The sequence below is a fragment of the Bos javanicus genome, chromosome 12 (assembly GCF_032452875.1).
Source record: "Bos javanicus breed banteng chromosome 12, ARS-OSU_banteng_1.0, whole genome shotgun sequence".
Classification (NCBI taxonomy): Eukaryota; Metazoa; Chordata; class Mammalia; order Artiodactyla; family Bovidae; genus Bos; species Bos javanicus.
Window position 1 is genome coordinate 15,465,421 of NC_083879.1, and position 12,812 is coordinate 15,478,232.

Sequence of the window (12,812 nt, forward strand, 5' to 3'; positions counted from 1 at the left end):
ATTTTTTTTATTGTCATCAAGCAGTTTTCTAGGAATTTTCAGCAGTATATCAATCCAGCTATAATTCTAATATGAAATACAGAAACTATGAACAAGCTTTTGGTGCCTACCATCAAAAATTAAACCCATAGCTTTAATGCTTACATCTCATTTTGCTTTCACCACAGCTCTGTTTTAGTAGATCTGCACATCTCTCTTGCTCTCAATGGTTAATTTTATCAGTTCAGTTTCTTCGTAGATTTTTGCCATGAGTAGAAAGGATTTAAAGTCTCATAGTCCCTTAAAATATTTTATTAACCTTTCCTTGAAAGAATGATAGATAATGTACATGCTTGTTCATTGTACAAGTACCCAAGACATTCTGATTGAAAGACAGCTTAATGAAAAATAAACAAATAGCAAAAGCATTCCGTCTTTATTTACAGTATGTAGGAGATCACTGTTTTCACTTAAAGTGTACGTCTGATCAGCAGGAACACCTAGAGAAGGACATCTTTAGCGATAGAATTTACATACCGTTAGCTCACAGTAATTGATTAGCAGCAGGACTCTGAGTACAGAGCTGGTTGGGCACATTATTTGGGATGCCTTTGATGCCGAGGTTTTCCGAAGCTTGCTGGCTGCATGCTTGTTGCCTTTGTTCATGGCACAGGTAATTACTTGATAAAATGAAGTGCATCGCTGTGAACAATTGACCCTTTGGAGCAGTCCAGGCTTGTCAGCAGTCTAAAACCACACTTTAAGGCCATCATTATGGCCTCAAACTTAAGAGTTTCCAAGGTGCAGACAAAGGTGTTGTCTTCCTTCAGTACCAGTCGAGTGCCATTTTCAGACTTTATGAAGTATTTAAATTGAATGATATTTGACGATATAGAAAACTCCTCAGGAAAGCCATCCAGCCTGCTTTTGGACACCAGGACAATGCGAGATTTTATTTTTGATATGAAATCCGGAGCATTACAGAAGATTCTCAGTCCTTGTGAGCGATCATGGTTATCTGTTATTTCCAAGAAAGTGGTCTCCCTGGGTGTCAGCTGTTCTTTTTCCCACCTGGACTTCACTTCCTCCGCCAGTCCCTTGAGCTGAAAGAATTCTGCTTCTTGTGCAAGAAGTTGATTTTCTCGAAACCCTTCGGGCAGTAGAAGTTCTCCATTTCGTAGGAAGTTTAGAACATGCCTGAAGAGGAGTCCATCCCTGTCTATGAAATAATGACCATCGGCATCAAACGGGCAGAGAATTTTTCCATTGACTATACCTTCAAGGAAAGTGTCTGGGTACTTGGTCAGTGTTTGTTTCTGAGTGATGTATAAGTATCCACCAACGTTGAGGGTCATCAGAGTGGATTTGCAGTTCTTTCCCTGGTCAGCATCTTCCAGGCTGTTGTGTTTCCCTTCATAGTCCTTTTCTTTTTCTCTCCTGTTTATTTTACGCTCCATTTTTGAACACGCTATTTCAGCTTGTTCTTCTTGGCGTTGAGATTTTTAAAAAAGAAACACTACCACACAAACACGCCTTTATTCAGCCCCAGCCTGGTGATGGAATGGAAATGCTGGCAGCATCGCCTGCGCTGTCAGCTCGGTTTTGCAGTAGGTGGCGTATCAGCTATGTATGCAGGAGCTTTCTGGAGTAAGAGGGAAAAGAGATAATTTGCATTTAACCGTATCAGGGAAGGAACCTGCTGTGAAAAGGTTTTCATAGATATTCTTAGACATAAATAAAAGTTACTCAGTGAATTGAATTTCCTATGGGCAGTTAAGCAGTTATATATATTTAATTCTCCAGCTAAGTGTGAATTTTTATTCACTTCTCAGTGTCAAAATTAAGTAGGCAGGCTTAATATTGAACAATACTGTGACCTTTCAGAGAATAATATATGTGGAATTGCTATCATATTTTAAAGTAAATTATAAGTAGGAAACCCAAAGAGAAAGGACCTAGGTGTATAGAATTTTCTCTCCTGTAAAAAGTCACACATTTCACGGTGGTGGTGTCATTTTAGAAACACAAATGAGAATACTTAAACCCGTTATTTGTGACATTGTACTTAAGTTTAATTGGATTTGCATGTGATTCTGATTTGGGGAATCAGTAAGTGAGAAGAAATTTTCTTAATGTCTTTCAGCAAAAGGTTCTGTTATTTTGGCTTTTTACCCTACAAGTAAAACAAGTCAAATAAACAGGCTTTATGGTTTTTTTTTTTTTTGCTTTTTTTTTGGTTAAGATTTCCTATGAAAAATTCATAAGCTTGTTTCACCCTAAACACACTGAACAAAGACTTGGACTGCTGTGGAAAATACCGTAACCGTGTGTCTGTGTGTCTGTGTGTTTGTGTGTGTGTGCACGAACGAGTGCTCCCTCGAGAAGAAGACAGAGACAGTTTCAAAATACCTGCTATAAAATAATATCATGGGCCAGATTAGTTGGGTTTCTTTTGCTGCTGCTGTTTTTTTCCCCCCAGTGTTCACAAAAAGGGAGAGAAAAGACCAAAGCCTGTTGCCTTTTTTTTTTTTTTTTTTTTGAGCTCTAACAGTGTGAGTATGGTGTTTTCCCCCGCCCCCTTTCTTTTTTTTCCTTCTTCCCTCGTAAATTGCTTTCCAAAACATGTTAGGGATCTGAGTTTTCATTTCTTGAGTTTAAAGACCCAGTGGTAAGAAATGTGAACGTGGTCCCCAGTACACTATTATTTGGCTGATCTACCTGCTAAATTATTCTGAGGAACTACAGAATTAGACTTTAGATTTTGTCAAATTTATTTACTTTTTTTTTACATTAAAGGTATTTAAAAATTTTCAACTTTGATAGAAGTGGGCTTCCCTTGTGGCTCAGCTGGTAAAGAATCCACCTGCAATGTGGGAGACCTGTGTTTGATCCCTGAATTGGGAAGATCCCCTGGAGAAGGGAAAGGCTACTCACTCCAGTATTCTGGCCTAGAGAATTCCATGGACTGTATAGTCCACGGGGTTGCAAAGAGTTGGACACGACTGAGTGACTTTCACTGTCACTTGATAGAAGTATTATTGGCGGAGATTCTTCTAAAAAGGTTTGCATTGTGTTTTTTCAAAACAATGTTAGATTTTCTTCAGATAAAAAAAATTTGATATTTAATTACAGCAGTTTGAATTTAGTGTTTAGGTATCATTGAGCTTATCAAAAGTTGATTGAAAAAAAAAGTTCATTGAAATTAAACTAGAAATCAAAGGCATAACATTTTTAGGGCTGAGTTTTTGCTGAGAGGACTTCCTTGGTGGCTTAGAAGGTAAAGAATCCGCCTGCATTACAGGAGACCCAGGTTCAGTCGCTGGGTTGGGAAGATCTCTTGGAGAAAGGAATGGCTGCCCACTGCAATATTTTTTCTGGAGAATTCCATGGACAGAGGAGCCAGGGGGCTACAGTTCATGAGGTCGCAAAGAGTCCGACCTGACTGAGCAACTTTCACTTTTGCTTGGAGACCATGAAATTGAGCCAGAGAAGATTGCATTCTGGAGAGTTTTTAGTGTTTTATCTAGAACTTTATAGCTTCTTGATAGTAAGCCAACACTTTAGACTAAATCTTCCTCTCAGCACCGCATCATTTAAGAAAAGTTTACTGGTATATTCTAACAATTTCATGTGTGTGGATTTTGTGGTTTGGGAATCAAGTCTTACCTATGGATACAACTTTTTCTGAAATACGGAATAGGTTTGGGGCGGGGGGCGGCACAACTTTAAAAATGGAATTCTTTTCTTAGTAGTAAATGTATCTGAGTAGCAAGCACATAACAGCACAGCCAGCAAAGACATGCCAGTTTCACTTACAGGTATAGTCCTCTTTTAATGAAGTTTATGATGGTTTAGTCACTAACTCATGTCCAACTCTCACAACCCCATGTGCTGTAGCCTGCCAGGCTCCTCTGTCCATCGCCTGGATTCTCCAGGCAAGAATACAGGAATGGGTTGCCATTTCCTTCTCCAGGGAATCTTCCTGACCCAGGATTCAAACCCGGGTCTCCTGCATTGCAGGCAGATTCTTCAACCGACTGAGCCATGAGGGAAGCCCACCCCAGGTAGTGTAGCAGTCCTGTTTCAGTCACATGAATGTCTATTTCTACGTATCCCAGTCCAAAGAATCCTCAAAAATTCATTTGTAGTAATCCCTTTTTTTAAAAGAAAGAAAAAAACTTTGCCTCATTGAAGTAATTGGTAGACCTTTTTTATTTTTTCCCAAGTTTTTTGTGGATATTCTTAATTGCTTTTTTTAACGTCTTTAAGGCCCATTTAGAAGACTTCAGTGAAGCTTCCTAAACCAGTTTTTCTCATTCAGAAAAGTTCTTAGGTTACTTTGACTTCTGTTCTAGAGGTCGCAACCACACAGCTGTTTACAGTGCGCACGGGACAGCAGGACCAGTAGAGCGCAGCTGCAGCGTAGTGGGGACTGCTCAGGTTTTCTTTGTATGTTTAAGTAAGGTGAGATGGTTGGATTCTGTGTAAGCCTTGGTCTGCTGCATTTTACACTGTGGCCGTTTACCGACACCTTCCTGGGGAGCCCTGGGGCTAGTGCTGCTAGAGGCTGGGCCTTGCCGGTGGGGACCTGAGGCACGACGCTGACCTCTTCAGCCGTCATCCCCAGGGCCCCCTTACACCTGCTGACTCACTCACTTCTGCTTCCTGATTTTTGAACCTGCTGGTATGTGTCTTTTTTCCTTCTGGCTTTCCTTGACCGTGAACCACCCTGTCGTGTGCCTCTAACCCTTGACTGCCCTTTCTCACTCTAGACTTCACTCTGGCCTTCTTGGCTTCTGCAACCTGACATGAAAGATGTGTTTGCCACCCATGGCGGGGCAACAATAGTGTAACAGAAGGCCTGTCTTAGTGCCTCGCTGGAAGCTGATAAGAATCTATAGGACTTTTTTTTTTTTTTAATGTCCTGTTGCTCCCAACTTGCAGTCTTAAGAAAGAAAAATGGTACCCAGGAGACCCCCCCTTCTCTGCGTTGCTCCACTCCATCCGCATCAAAGCAAGGTGATTGCAGTTTACATTAATCACAGGGCTTTTGTTGCTCATTGCCGCTGTTACGGTGCATGTGCTTCCGAGGAGAAAGCCAGGTTGTCTTTTTCTTAGTCTATTCTAAGCTTATATTTACTTGCTTTGGGGGCTAGAGGGTGGGGAGAGTCATGTCAGTCAAATCCACACAGCCCGAAAATTGTAAAAATGGTGCTTCGATAACTATTCCGAGGCGGACATCCATGGGTTTGTGTGACCATGTTTCTCTGCCTCACTGCAGATCCAGACTGGAAGTAATCAGTTAATTGTTTAAGCAGAAGGGCTCAACCTACACAGCAAAGATGAGCTCGTTTGAATGCACTTGACCGCTAGACTTGAAGATTTCATATGCAGAAAGGTGTTTTTTTTTTAAGTGTCTATCATAGACATCTGTAATCACACATATAAAGTTTGACCAAGTTTAGTCAACTTTGAAGATGTATTTTCTCGCATACATCTATGTATCTGTTTTTCCTTCATTCAGCTCTGTTTTTTGCATTAGTTCAGGTTGCTGTAGTATATACATATTTCACTGCCTCTGGATAACACAGAGTATTTCACACCTAGACATTCAGTGAATGTTGTTTTTGATTCCTTGGTGATGGACCCCCAGGCTGCCTCAGTCCCTTGCTGTGGTGAACAGTTTAAGGCACGTCCTCTTATAGGTGTCTGTGGAAACTTGTGTGGTAGACACCCAGGGGAGAGCTTTCTGGGCACGTTCAGTTTCACTTAGCACTCCCAGATGACTCCCAAGATGAGCTCTAACAGTGCACTCTCGCACCAGCGGTGCCTGTGGGTTCCTGTTTCCCCGCATTTTCTCCAGCACTTGGTGTTATCTGGCTTTTGTTTTGTTTTTTTAGATTTCATATAGAAGTGATATCATACAGTATTTGTCTTTTTCTGTCTGACCTGTTTCACTTAGCATAAGTCCGTGCTGAGTTGTGAGTCTGTTCATGTTGTTGCAGACAGCAGTGTTCATTCTTTCTTATGGCAGAGTAGTATTCCATTGTGCATATGTATATGCACACACACCACATCTTCTCTAGCCATTCATCTGGGGATGGACCCTTAGCTTGTTTCCATACCTTCACAGTTGTAAATAATGCTGCTGTGAATATCGGGGTCCTTGTATATCTCTTTTCAAATTAGAATTTCCTCTGAATATATACTCAGAAGTGGAATTGCTGATTGGTACAGTAGCTCTGTTTCTAGTTTTGAGAAACCTCCATACTGTTTGCCCAAGTGGCTGCACCAGTTTACCTACCCCCAGCAGCGTATGAGGCCTCCCTTTCTCCATATCCTCACTCCCCAGCGTTGCTAATCTGTGTTCCTGTTGGTGATAGCCAACTTGGAGGACTTAAACAGTGTCACTGACAGGTTCTTGTTCCAAGTATACTCATTGGTTAGGCCCAGTGCCTTACCAAATTTTAGCAAAATCTTTCTGCTATATGGTGATGCCAATCTTCCACTGCCTGCATTAGGCAGAACTTACTCCAGGCCAGTGGGAATTATCTGCCAGCTCTTGATGGGAAATGAGGTCATTGTCAGCAGCGTGATTGACACACAATATGCCAGAGATATTTTCTTGCCATAAGGAAGTAGAACCTTACCAAGAAGATCTCTCTCTTGGTTAGAAGATAAAAGATTTGGTAATTCCCCTACACTCAACAGATCACTCTTTTATGAAATTCAGACACTCCTTTTCAAGGAAAACGGATGAAGCTGCCTTTATTAAAAACATGGGGTTTCTGGTTCTTCATTCTCTGCCTCTACCAAATCTTTTTGATTATTTTTACCTGCATGCATTAATTCCTTTTTTTTTCTTCTTAAAAAAAAAAAAAAGATGATTTCTTGTTTCTGCACTAAGAAAGTGAAGCCAACTACAGAAAGAGCAGGAGCTGTTAATTTTTACTTAAACCTGTCACTGTGTCTCTGCTCTGAACTTCTCCGTATTTTTTGAGACTTATTAATTTGGGTCTTTCGTCTTCACTTGAATTTGATACCCATCTACTTGATCTGCAGTGATATCTTTATCTGTTCATTTTCCAAAATCTGGCTAACCTTTGGCCATCTGACTTTCATGTCCTCTGATTACTTTTTGGCTTGACCTTCCTTTCACAAGCTGAGTTTTGTTTTTTAATGTATGCGTTTCTTGTTTTTCATAGCCTCCTGTTAATAGCATTGAATGTGAGAAATACTCATTTTGATATTCAGCTATAATTATGTTACTGTGGTTTCTTTTTGGTGTTTAAAAATAAAAATAAAGGAGACAGTGTTATGTATTAACATAGTTTAAGAATCACGGATTTTTCTGTTAACCTAATTCTGTTTAAATACCAAAACTTCAGTTTTGTTTTGAAATATGAAAGTTTTCTGTATTAGATGTTGTCTGGTCCTGGGCTTCATCAGCACAGGTACTGTCTCTCCCACCTTGTGGAGCTGACTGACCACAGTATCTCACCAACTGTGCAGAGTGTCAAGTCCTCCTAGGACTCATTCACTATAGCTTCTGGCGGAATGGTGATGTGGATGTGTGATTCCATTTGGAGGAATAAGCTTGTAAGTGTTTTACAGCGTTGAACTGAGTCTTCATAGAAGCCCAGGAAACTGCTGCTTCAGCTAATTTTTAAACCCCATTTGAGGAGTGTAGAAAAGATTAAAGCGCTTTGTGTCAAAAGGAGCACACGTAAAAATGACTAAAGGAGGAGAAGTTCTGACAACATTCCATTCCACTGTTTCTTTGCTTTTCATTACAGAGGCAATCTTGGAAACACTTTACAAATCATGCTAATTCATATTTTAAATGTACTTTGGGAGATGAGTATTGCAGGGAAACCTGTGTTTTATAATTCTGTAAGCAAAAGTCATTTGAGCTTTTAAAATGAGTGTGCTCTTTTTTTTTTTGAAGTGCAGACTATGCATTATTATTCACTGGAAAATTTTATTGTAACTAGATGAGCAAAGCGCTTCTATGAGCCATCAAATGAACACTGAAATTATATTATTGTAGAGAACTCATTTTTATAGTGCTATTTGGCAAAACAGAATTTTGCCTTCTCTCTCAGAAGGAGATGTTTTAAGTTAATAATCATTGTCTACAATCTCAAAATGAGGGGTATGACTTTGAAAAATTGTAAAGTGAATATTGCTATGAAATCAAGGACCAAAAGAGTTTCTGCCCCCAAATGCTGTCCCTTACCACTGTCCCTCATGTTACCATCTTCTCTTTAGATTCTCCTGTGTCTTTAGTGATGAGGTGGTCGAGGGGTGAGGGGGTAGGGAGGTGGGGGCCTGAACCAGCAGGACAGGATATGATGGTTCACGGGAGGACATGGAGTTTCTTACAGAGAGTAGAGTGATTGTAAATCTGGGATGGAGAACTCTATCATATGGCACACTTTTTTACATCTAACATTTCTGTAATTGGGGTATGTCTTAAAATCATTGACTTGTAAAATTTTCATGGTAGTATTTTGTCTTTCTTGCTGGCACATAAGGTAATGGTGAACATTACAGTTGATGGCATCTTAGATTTGATGGCATATTTGAGCAATTCTGTAAGCTGTTGTCCCCACACCACCAGAAAATTCAGTTACCAGAAAGACAGGGGAAGGAGAAGGTGTTGGGGGAGAGGAGGAGAGAAGTATCAGGGCACCAGTTCCCAGCTCTGCCTGCTGCATATTAGAGTTGCCCAGTGAGTGTGTAAAAACACTTCTTGCCCACACAATGCAATTAAGGTAGAATCTCTGAGAGTGGACCCTGTAGTTTTTAAAAAGCTCCCCAGGTGATTCTTAGGACCAAGCAGAATTGAAGAACTACTATATTCAGGAAACTGATGAGCTCAGGAAAGCGAACTTACCTCAGAGGAGTTCTTAATGATGAGGGCGTAATTTCTACCCTGTAGTTACGAGGATCACTTCCTATTAAAGTATCTTGAAATAGTATCTAGAACTAAACTAGTGTGTGGTATTAGTACTGTTACTAAATATGGTGAAGAGAACTGGGGTTATTGAGGATGAAATTAATGAAGCTTGAATCATATTCAGTGATTAAAAAATGTGTCATCAGATTGTCTCTAAGTGTTTTGTTCATGTTGTGTCTCAGCTGTACCACAGGCTTTCTTAGGTACAGGGGTCTGTAGTTTTCTTCTCTTGTGCCTCTCATCACACCTTGCACCGTGTTTGGCACTATTTACCTATGCAGCCCTGTGGTCAAAGCCTTTTCTCCTGGAGACTTAATCTTTCCTGGAAGGATTTGTTTTTCTCTTCATATAATCATGGTTGCTATTGTTCTTGAATTCTCATTTCTAGTGCAAGTGGATAGCACCTTTTGAGGAAGGTTTTACTAAAACAAGACTATTTCGGTACTATGGTTTTTTCATTTATTATTATAGAACGGTATTACTTCATTTTTTTCAAATGAAAGTTTTATTTCTGGGTTTTATTCAACCTCTTACTCTTGAAAGCGGCTTTTAGGTTAGAGGTCATGTCTGTTTATATATATCATGCCCATGTCTGTATTTGAGAATTTATATTGATTAATTATATATATATAATTATACATATTGTGAATATTAATTATGTATAATAAGCAAAAAAGGAGACTTACTGTGAAGTACAGGAGGAAAAATAACTTGTGAACTTGCTTCATAAACATTAAAACACCAATGTTTATTTTTATGTTGTACACTAAGTTATTTCTTTGATCAGAAGTATGTTATGGCTTCTGTGGACCCATAGAGCAATCCAGACTCCTTTGTACATTTAAATCATCTGTCTGATTTTGTACCTTAGGTCACACTTTTCTTTCTTCTCCTGGGCAGCCAGTCTTGTCATTCACAGATACTCTTTGGTGAGCATTACAACATCCCTTGTACAGGAATGTACAGAAACCTTCTTTCTCCCAGTCCAGAGGGGAGAAGGTGAAGAGCAGTACTATGAATGAGGAAACTGAGATGTTTCCTAATCCTAAATCTAATCCTCAGATTATGGTTTCAGTATTTGATTTAAAACTGGGACTTCCCAGCTATTCAGGCTTGTTTATAATTTGAATATTATTATAAGAAAACACTATATAACATAATTTGGGGGAATACTTAAATGGCTGCTCATTTTGTTGCTTTTGAAGTAATACAATTCTGACTCTGTAGGCTTACTGAAATCTGAGTATGATCTTTTATTCCTAAAATTCCTGAATATTAAATAGATCAGAACATCAATTCACAGATTTGAATACAATTAGAAACACCTTCTTAATAATAGCAAGGATCGCAACTTTGCCCAACTGGTTTGTTAAGATGCCAAGTAGCTTATATTAATAGGCTTTACCCCAACCACAGGCAGAAACTGCTAGAAAAAGATTTTAAATGAGAACAGTGGAGACTAGCAGGAATATTAAACAGTGGTTTACCTTTTAAATGCTCTTGATCTCTTGAAATACTGTTTCTTTAGTCCTTTTCCAGAGAGGACAGACACGGGTGTGAGGTAAAGAAGAATCAGGGAAGTAGCTTCAAGGCCTCAAGGATTAGCCCAGAATCTTGACTTTAACCTTGTCTGTGTTTTAACTTGAGTTGGCAGTGCTCTTAAAGGCCTCCATGTTGAACTGGATCCAGAGTGGTCTCGTGGAAATGAATGCCTGTAACTTCCTGATGCCCAGCGTCTTCTTAACATACTGCTCTCATTACTTACGTGCCAATGTTAATAGGCACCCTTCCTGCTTACCTGTCACTTTAGCTTGTTTAGACCAGCCAGGCCCTTAACTTGTAAAAAGTGCCAGTCAGTTGTTTCTGCTGGGTTCTACATCGTGTGTGTGTGTGTGTGTGTGTGTGTGTGTGTGTGTGTGTGTTTGTGTGTGTGTGTGTTGCTCAGTCATGTTCGAGTCTTTGTGACCCCATGGATGATAGCCCGCCAGGCTCCTCTGTCCGTGGGATTCTCCAGGCAGGAATTCTGGAATAGGTTGCCCTTTCCTTCTCCATCATCATACAGAAGTATATGTCAAATTGAGACAGAGAGTAGGAAGGTCCAGCTTAGAAAAGAAGTTTGTGTGTTTTCAAGTCCTGGACAGCTTCTCAGCATTTTCCCTTTGTCATTCCCAGAAAGCGTTTTTCTCTTAATCCCTACTCAAAAAAAATTTATAATTATATCTAGGTCTTTTAGAAAGTATTAGGGCAAACAAAATAGATATTGATGAAACAGTAAAACATCTTCAGTTGGAGGGAAGGGCCAGTTTTGTTTTGTTAATTTTAGTGAAAGAGACTTGGAAGAGATCCCAGTGACTTTCCTTCTGCATACAAATGCCGAGACCCAGAGATGTGAAGTAACTTCTCCAAAGTAACTCCGCTGTTTAGTGACAGATTTAGAACTGGGATGCTTCCATTCTTGTTATAAGAATGCACTTTGTGTAACTTAGCCTTTAAAACTTTCTCTCAACTTTTTTCTGAAACTAGGTGGCAGTATATAGATCAATAAAATACCATCACAAAGGTGTATGTTCATACTCATGAAGATTCTTTGGGCTGCAAGGAGCAGAAACCAGTAAGCAAACCAGTCTAGCTCAAGAAGCAGGGGAGGTGAGAAAATTTAGAAGAGGTCCTGGAATAGTTCCCAGAATCTAAAGAAAAGTTGGACAAATGTCCAGGCCTAAGGAAAGATAACCCTCATGAACCATAATAAATTCTACTTAGTACGGTAGAATCACACAGCCTCTAGGACCGTAGTCCTAGAGGACCAGTAGTCCTTCCAGTAGTTGAATTAGAAGGTCGGAAATCATGAAATGATAGCCGAATGTATTCCTACTGCCTTAAACACTGTAGGACCCACCAATGCACATTTAGTCGCCAGTGTGCATGGAGGACAAGGCCTTTGCCCTCAACATAGGACACTGATTATCTGATCTCTTTTTCTTGTGGAAAGTAAACCCATAATTTAGTTTAGATTTTTATTTTTGGTTTCTTGAAAAAGGAGCAAGACTTTAGACACAGTGAGACAGTACAAATGTAGAATCCTTCAAGACTTTCTCTCTTCTGGTCTCTAGTTGTCACTCCAGTACCTAATTTGACAGGTTTTTAGCAACTTGTCTTTCTATCACATCTTGCTGTTCTTTAGTTGTTCGGACGACTCTCTGCAACCCCATGGACTGTAGCCTGCCAGACTTCTCTGTCCATGGGTTTCTCCAGGCAAGAGTACTGGAGTGGGTTGCCATTTTCTTCTGCAGGAGATCTTCCCGACCCAGATCAAATCCTCATCTCCTGCATTGCTGGCAGATTCTTTATCACTGAGCCACCAGGGCAGCCCTTATCACATCTTACAAAGCATTAAACTTAGTTTTCATAGAAAGTCTCCCTCTCCCATACTCATAATTAATAGGATTATATAACATATAATCAAATTGCGTAATTACTAACAGTAAAACTAGCATAAACAAGTTCTAGCATAGCTTGAGCAGAAGTGTGTGGGAGTGATAGAGATTAACCTACTACCCACTAGCGTATAGCAAGCTCTGGGCATCTGTCACCATATTTAAGAGGGAGATTGAGAGCCGTGCTAATCTAGAAGTGGGTTAAGTGGAGGCCTAGCAGAAGTGCTCCTAGTGTGTTAGAGTAGTTTATACACCTGTCTCATTCCAGCAAGCTCCCAGAAAGTAATCTGGAAGCCACTGGGTGGAGGGCGGGTCCCTGGAAATCAAAACCATTTTCCTAATGATATCAAGCGTTTTTGCCTTTTTCACTCTGATTTTCTACACAGTTTTCAGTTTTCATTTCTAGTATGGTCAATATCAGTAGATAAAATCCACAT

At 39.9% G+C, this 12,812-nt stretch overlaps 2 protein-coding genes across 3 annotated transcripts in view; one reads left to right on the forward strand and one right to left on the reverse strand.

Annotated features, from left to right (window-relative positions):
- Positions 1-12,812, forward strand: part of GTF2F2 (general transcription factor IIF subunit 2) — a 140,519-nt gene that overhangs the window by 56,460 nt on the left and 71,247 nt on the right. The gene's annotated exons all lie outside the window — the stretch shown is intronic.
- On the reverse strand, positions 276-10,619 carry KCTD4 (potassium channel tetramerization domain containing 4). Its single transcript, XM_061434547.1, has 2 exons — positions 10,429-10,619; positions 276-1,621 (listed from the first exon to the last, which is right to left on the reverse strand). Exon 2 carries the CDS (start codon positions 1,434-1,436, stop codon positions 657-659), a length of 780 nt encoding a protein of 259 aa, XP_061290531.1. The 5' UTR covers positions 1,437-1,621; positions 10,429-10,619; the 3' UTR covers positions 276-656.

Excerpts from the sequence above, each read along its gene's own strand:
- KCTD4 (XM_061434547.1), bottom strand. The coding sequence starts at position 1,436 with ATGGAGCGTAAAATAAACAGGAGAGAAAAAGAAAAGGACTATGAAGGG.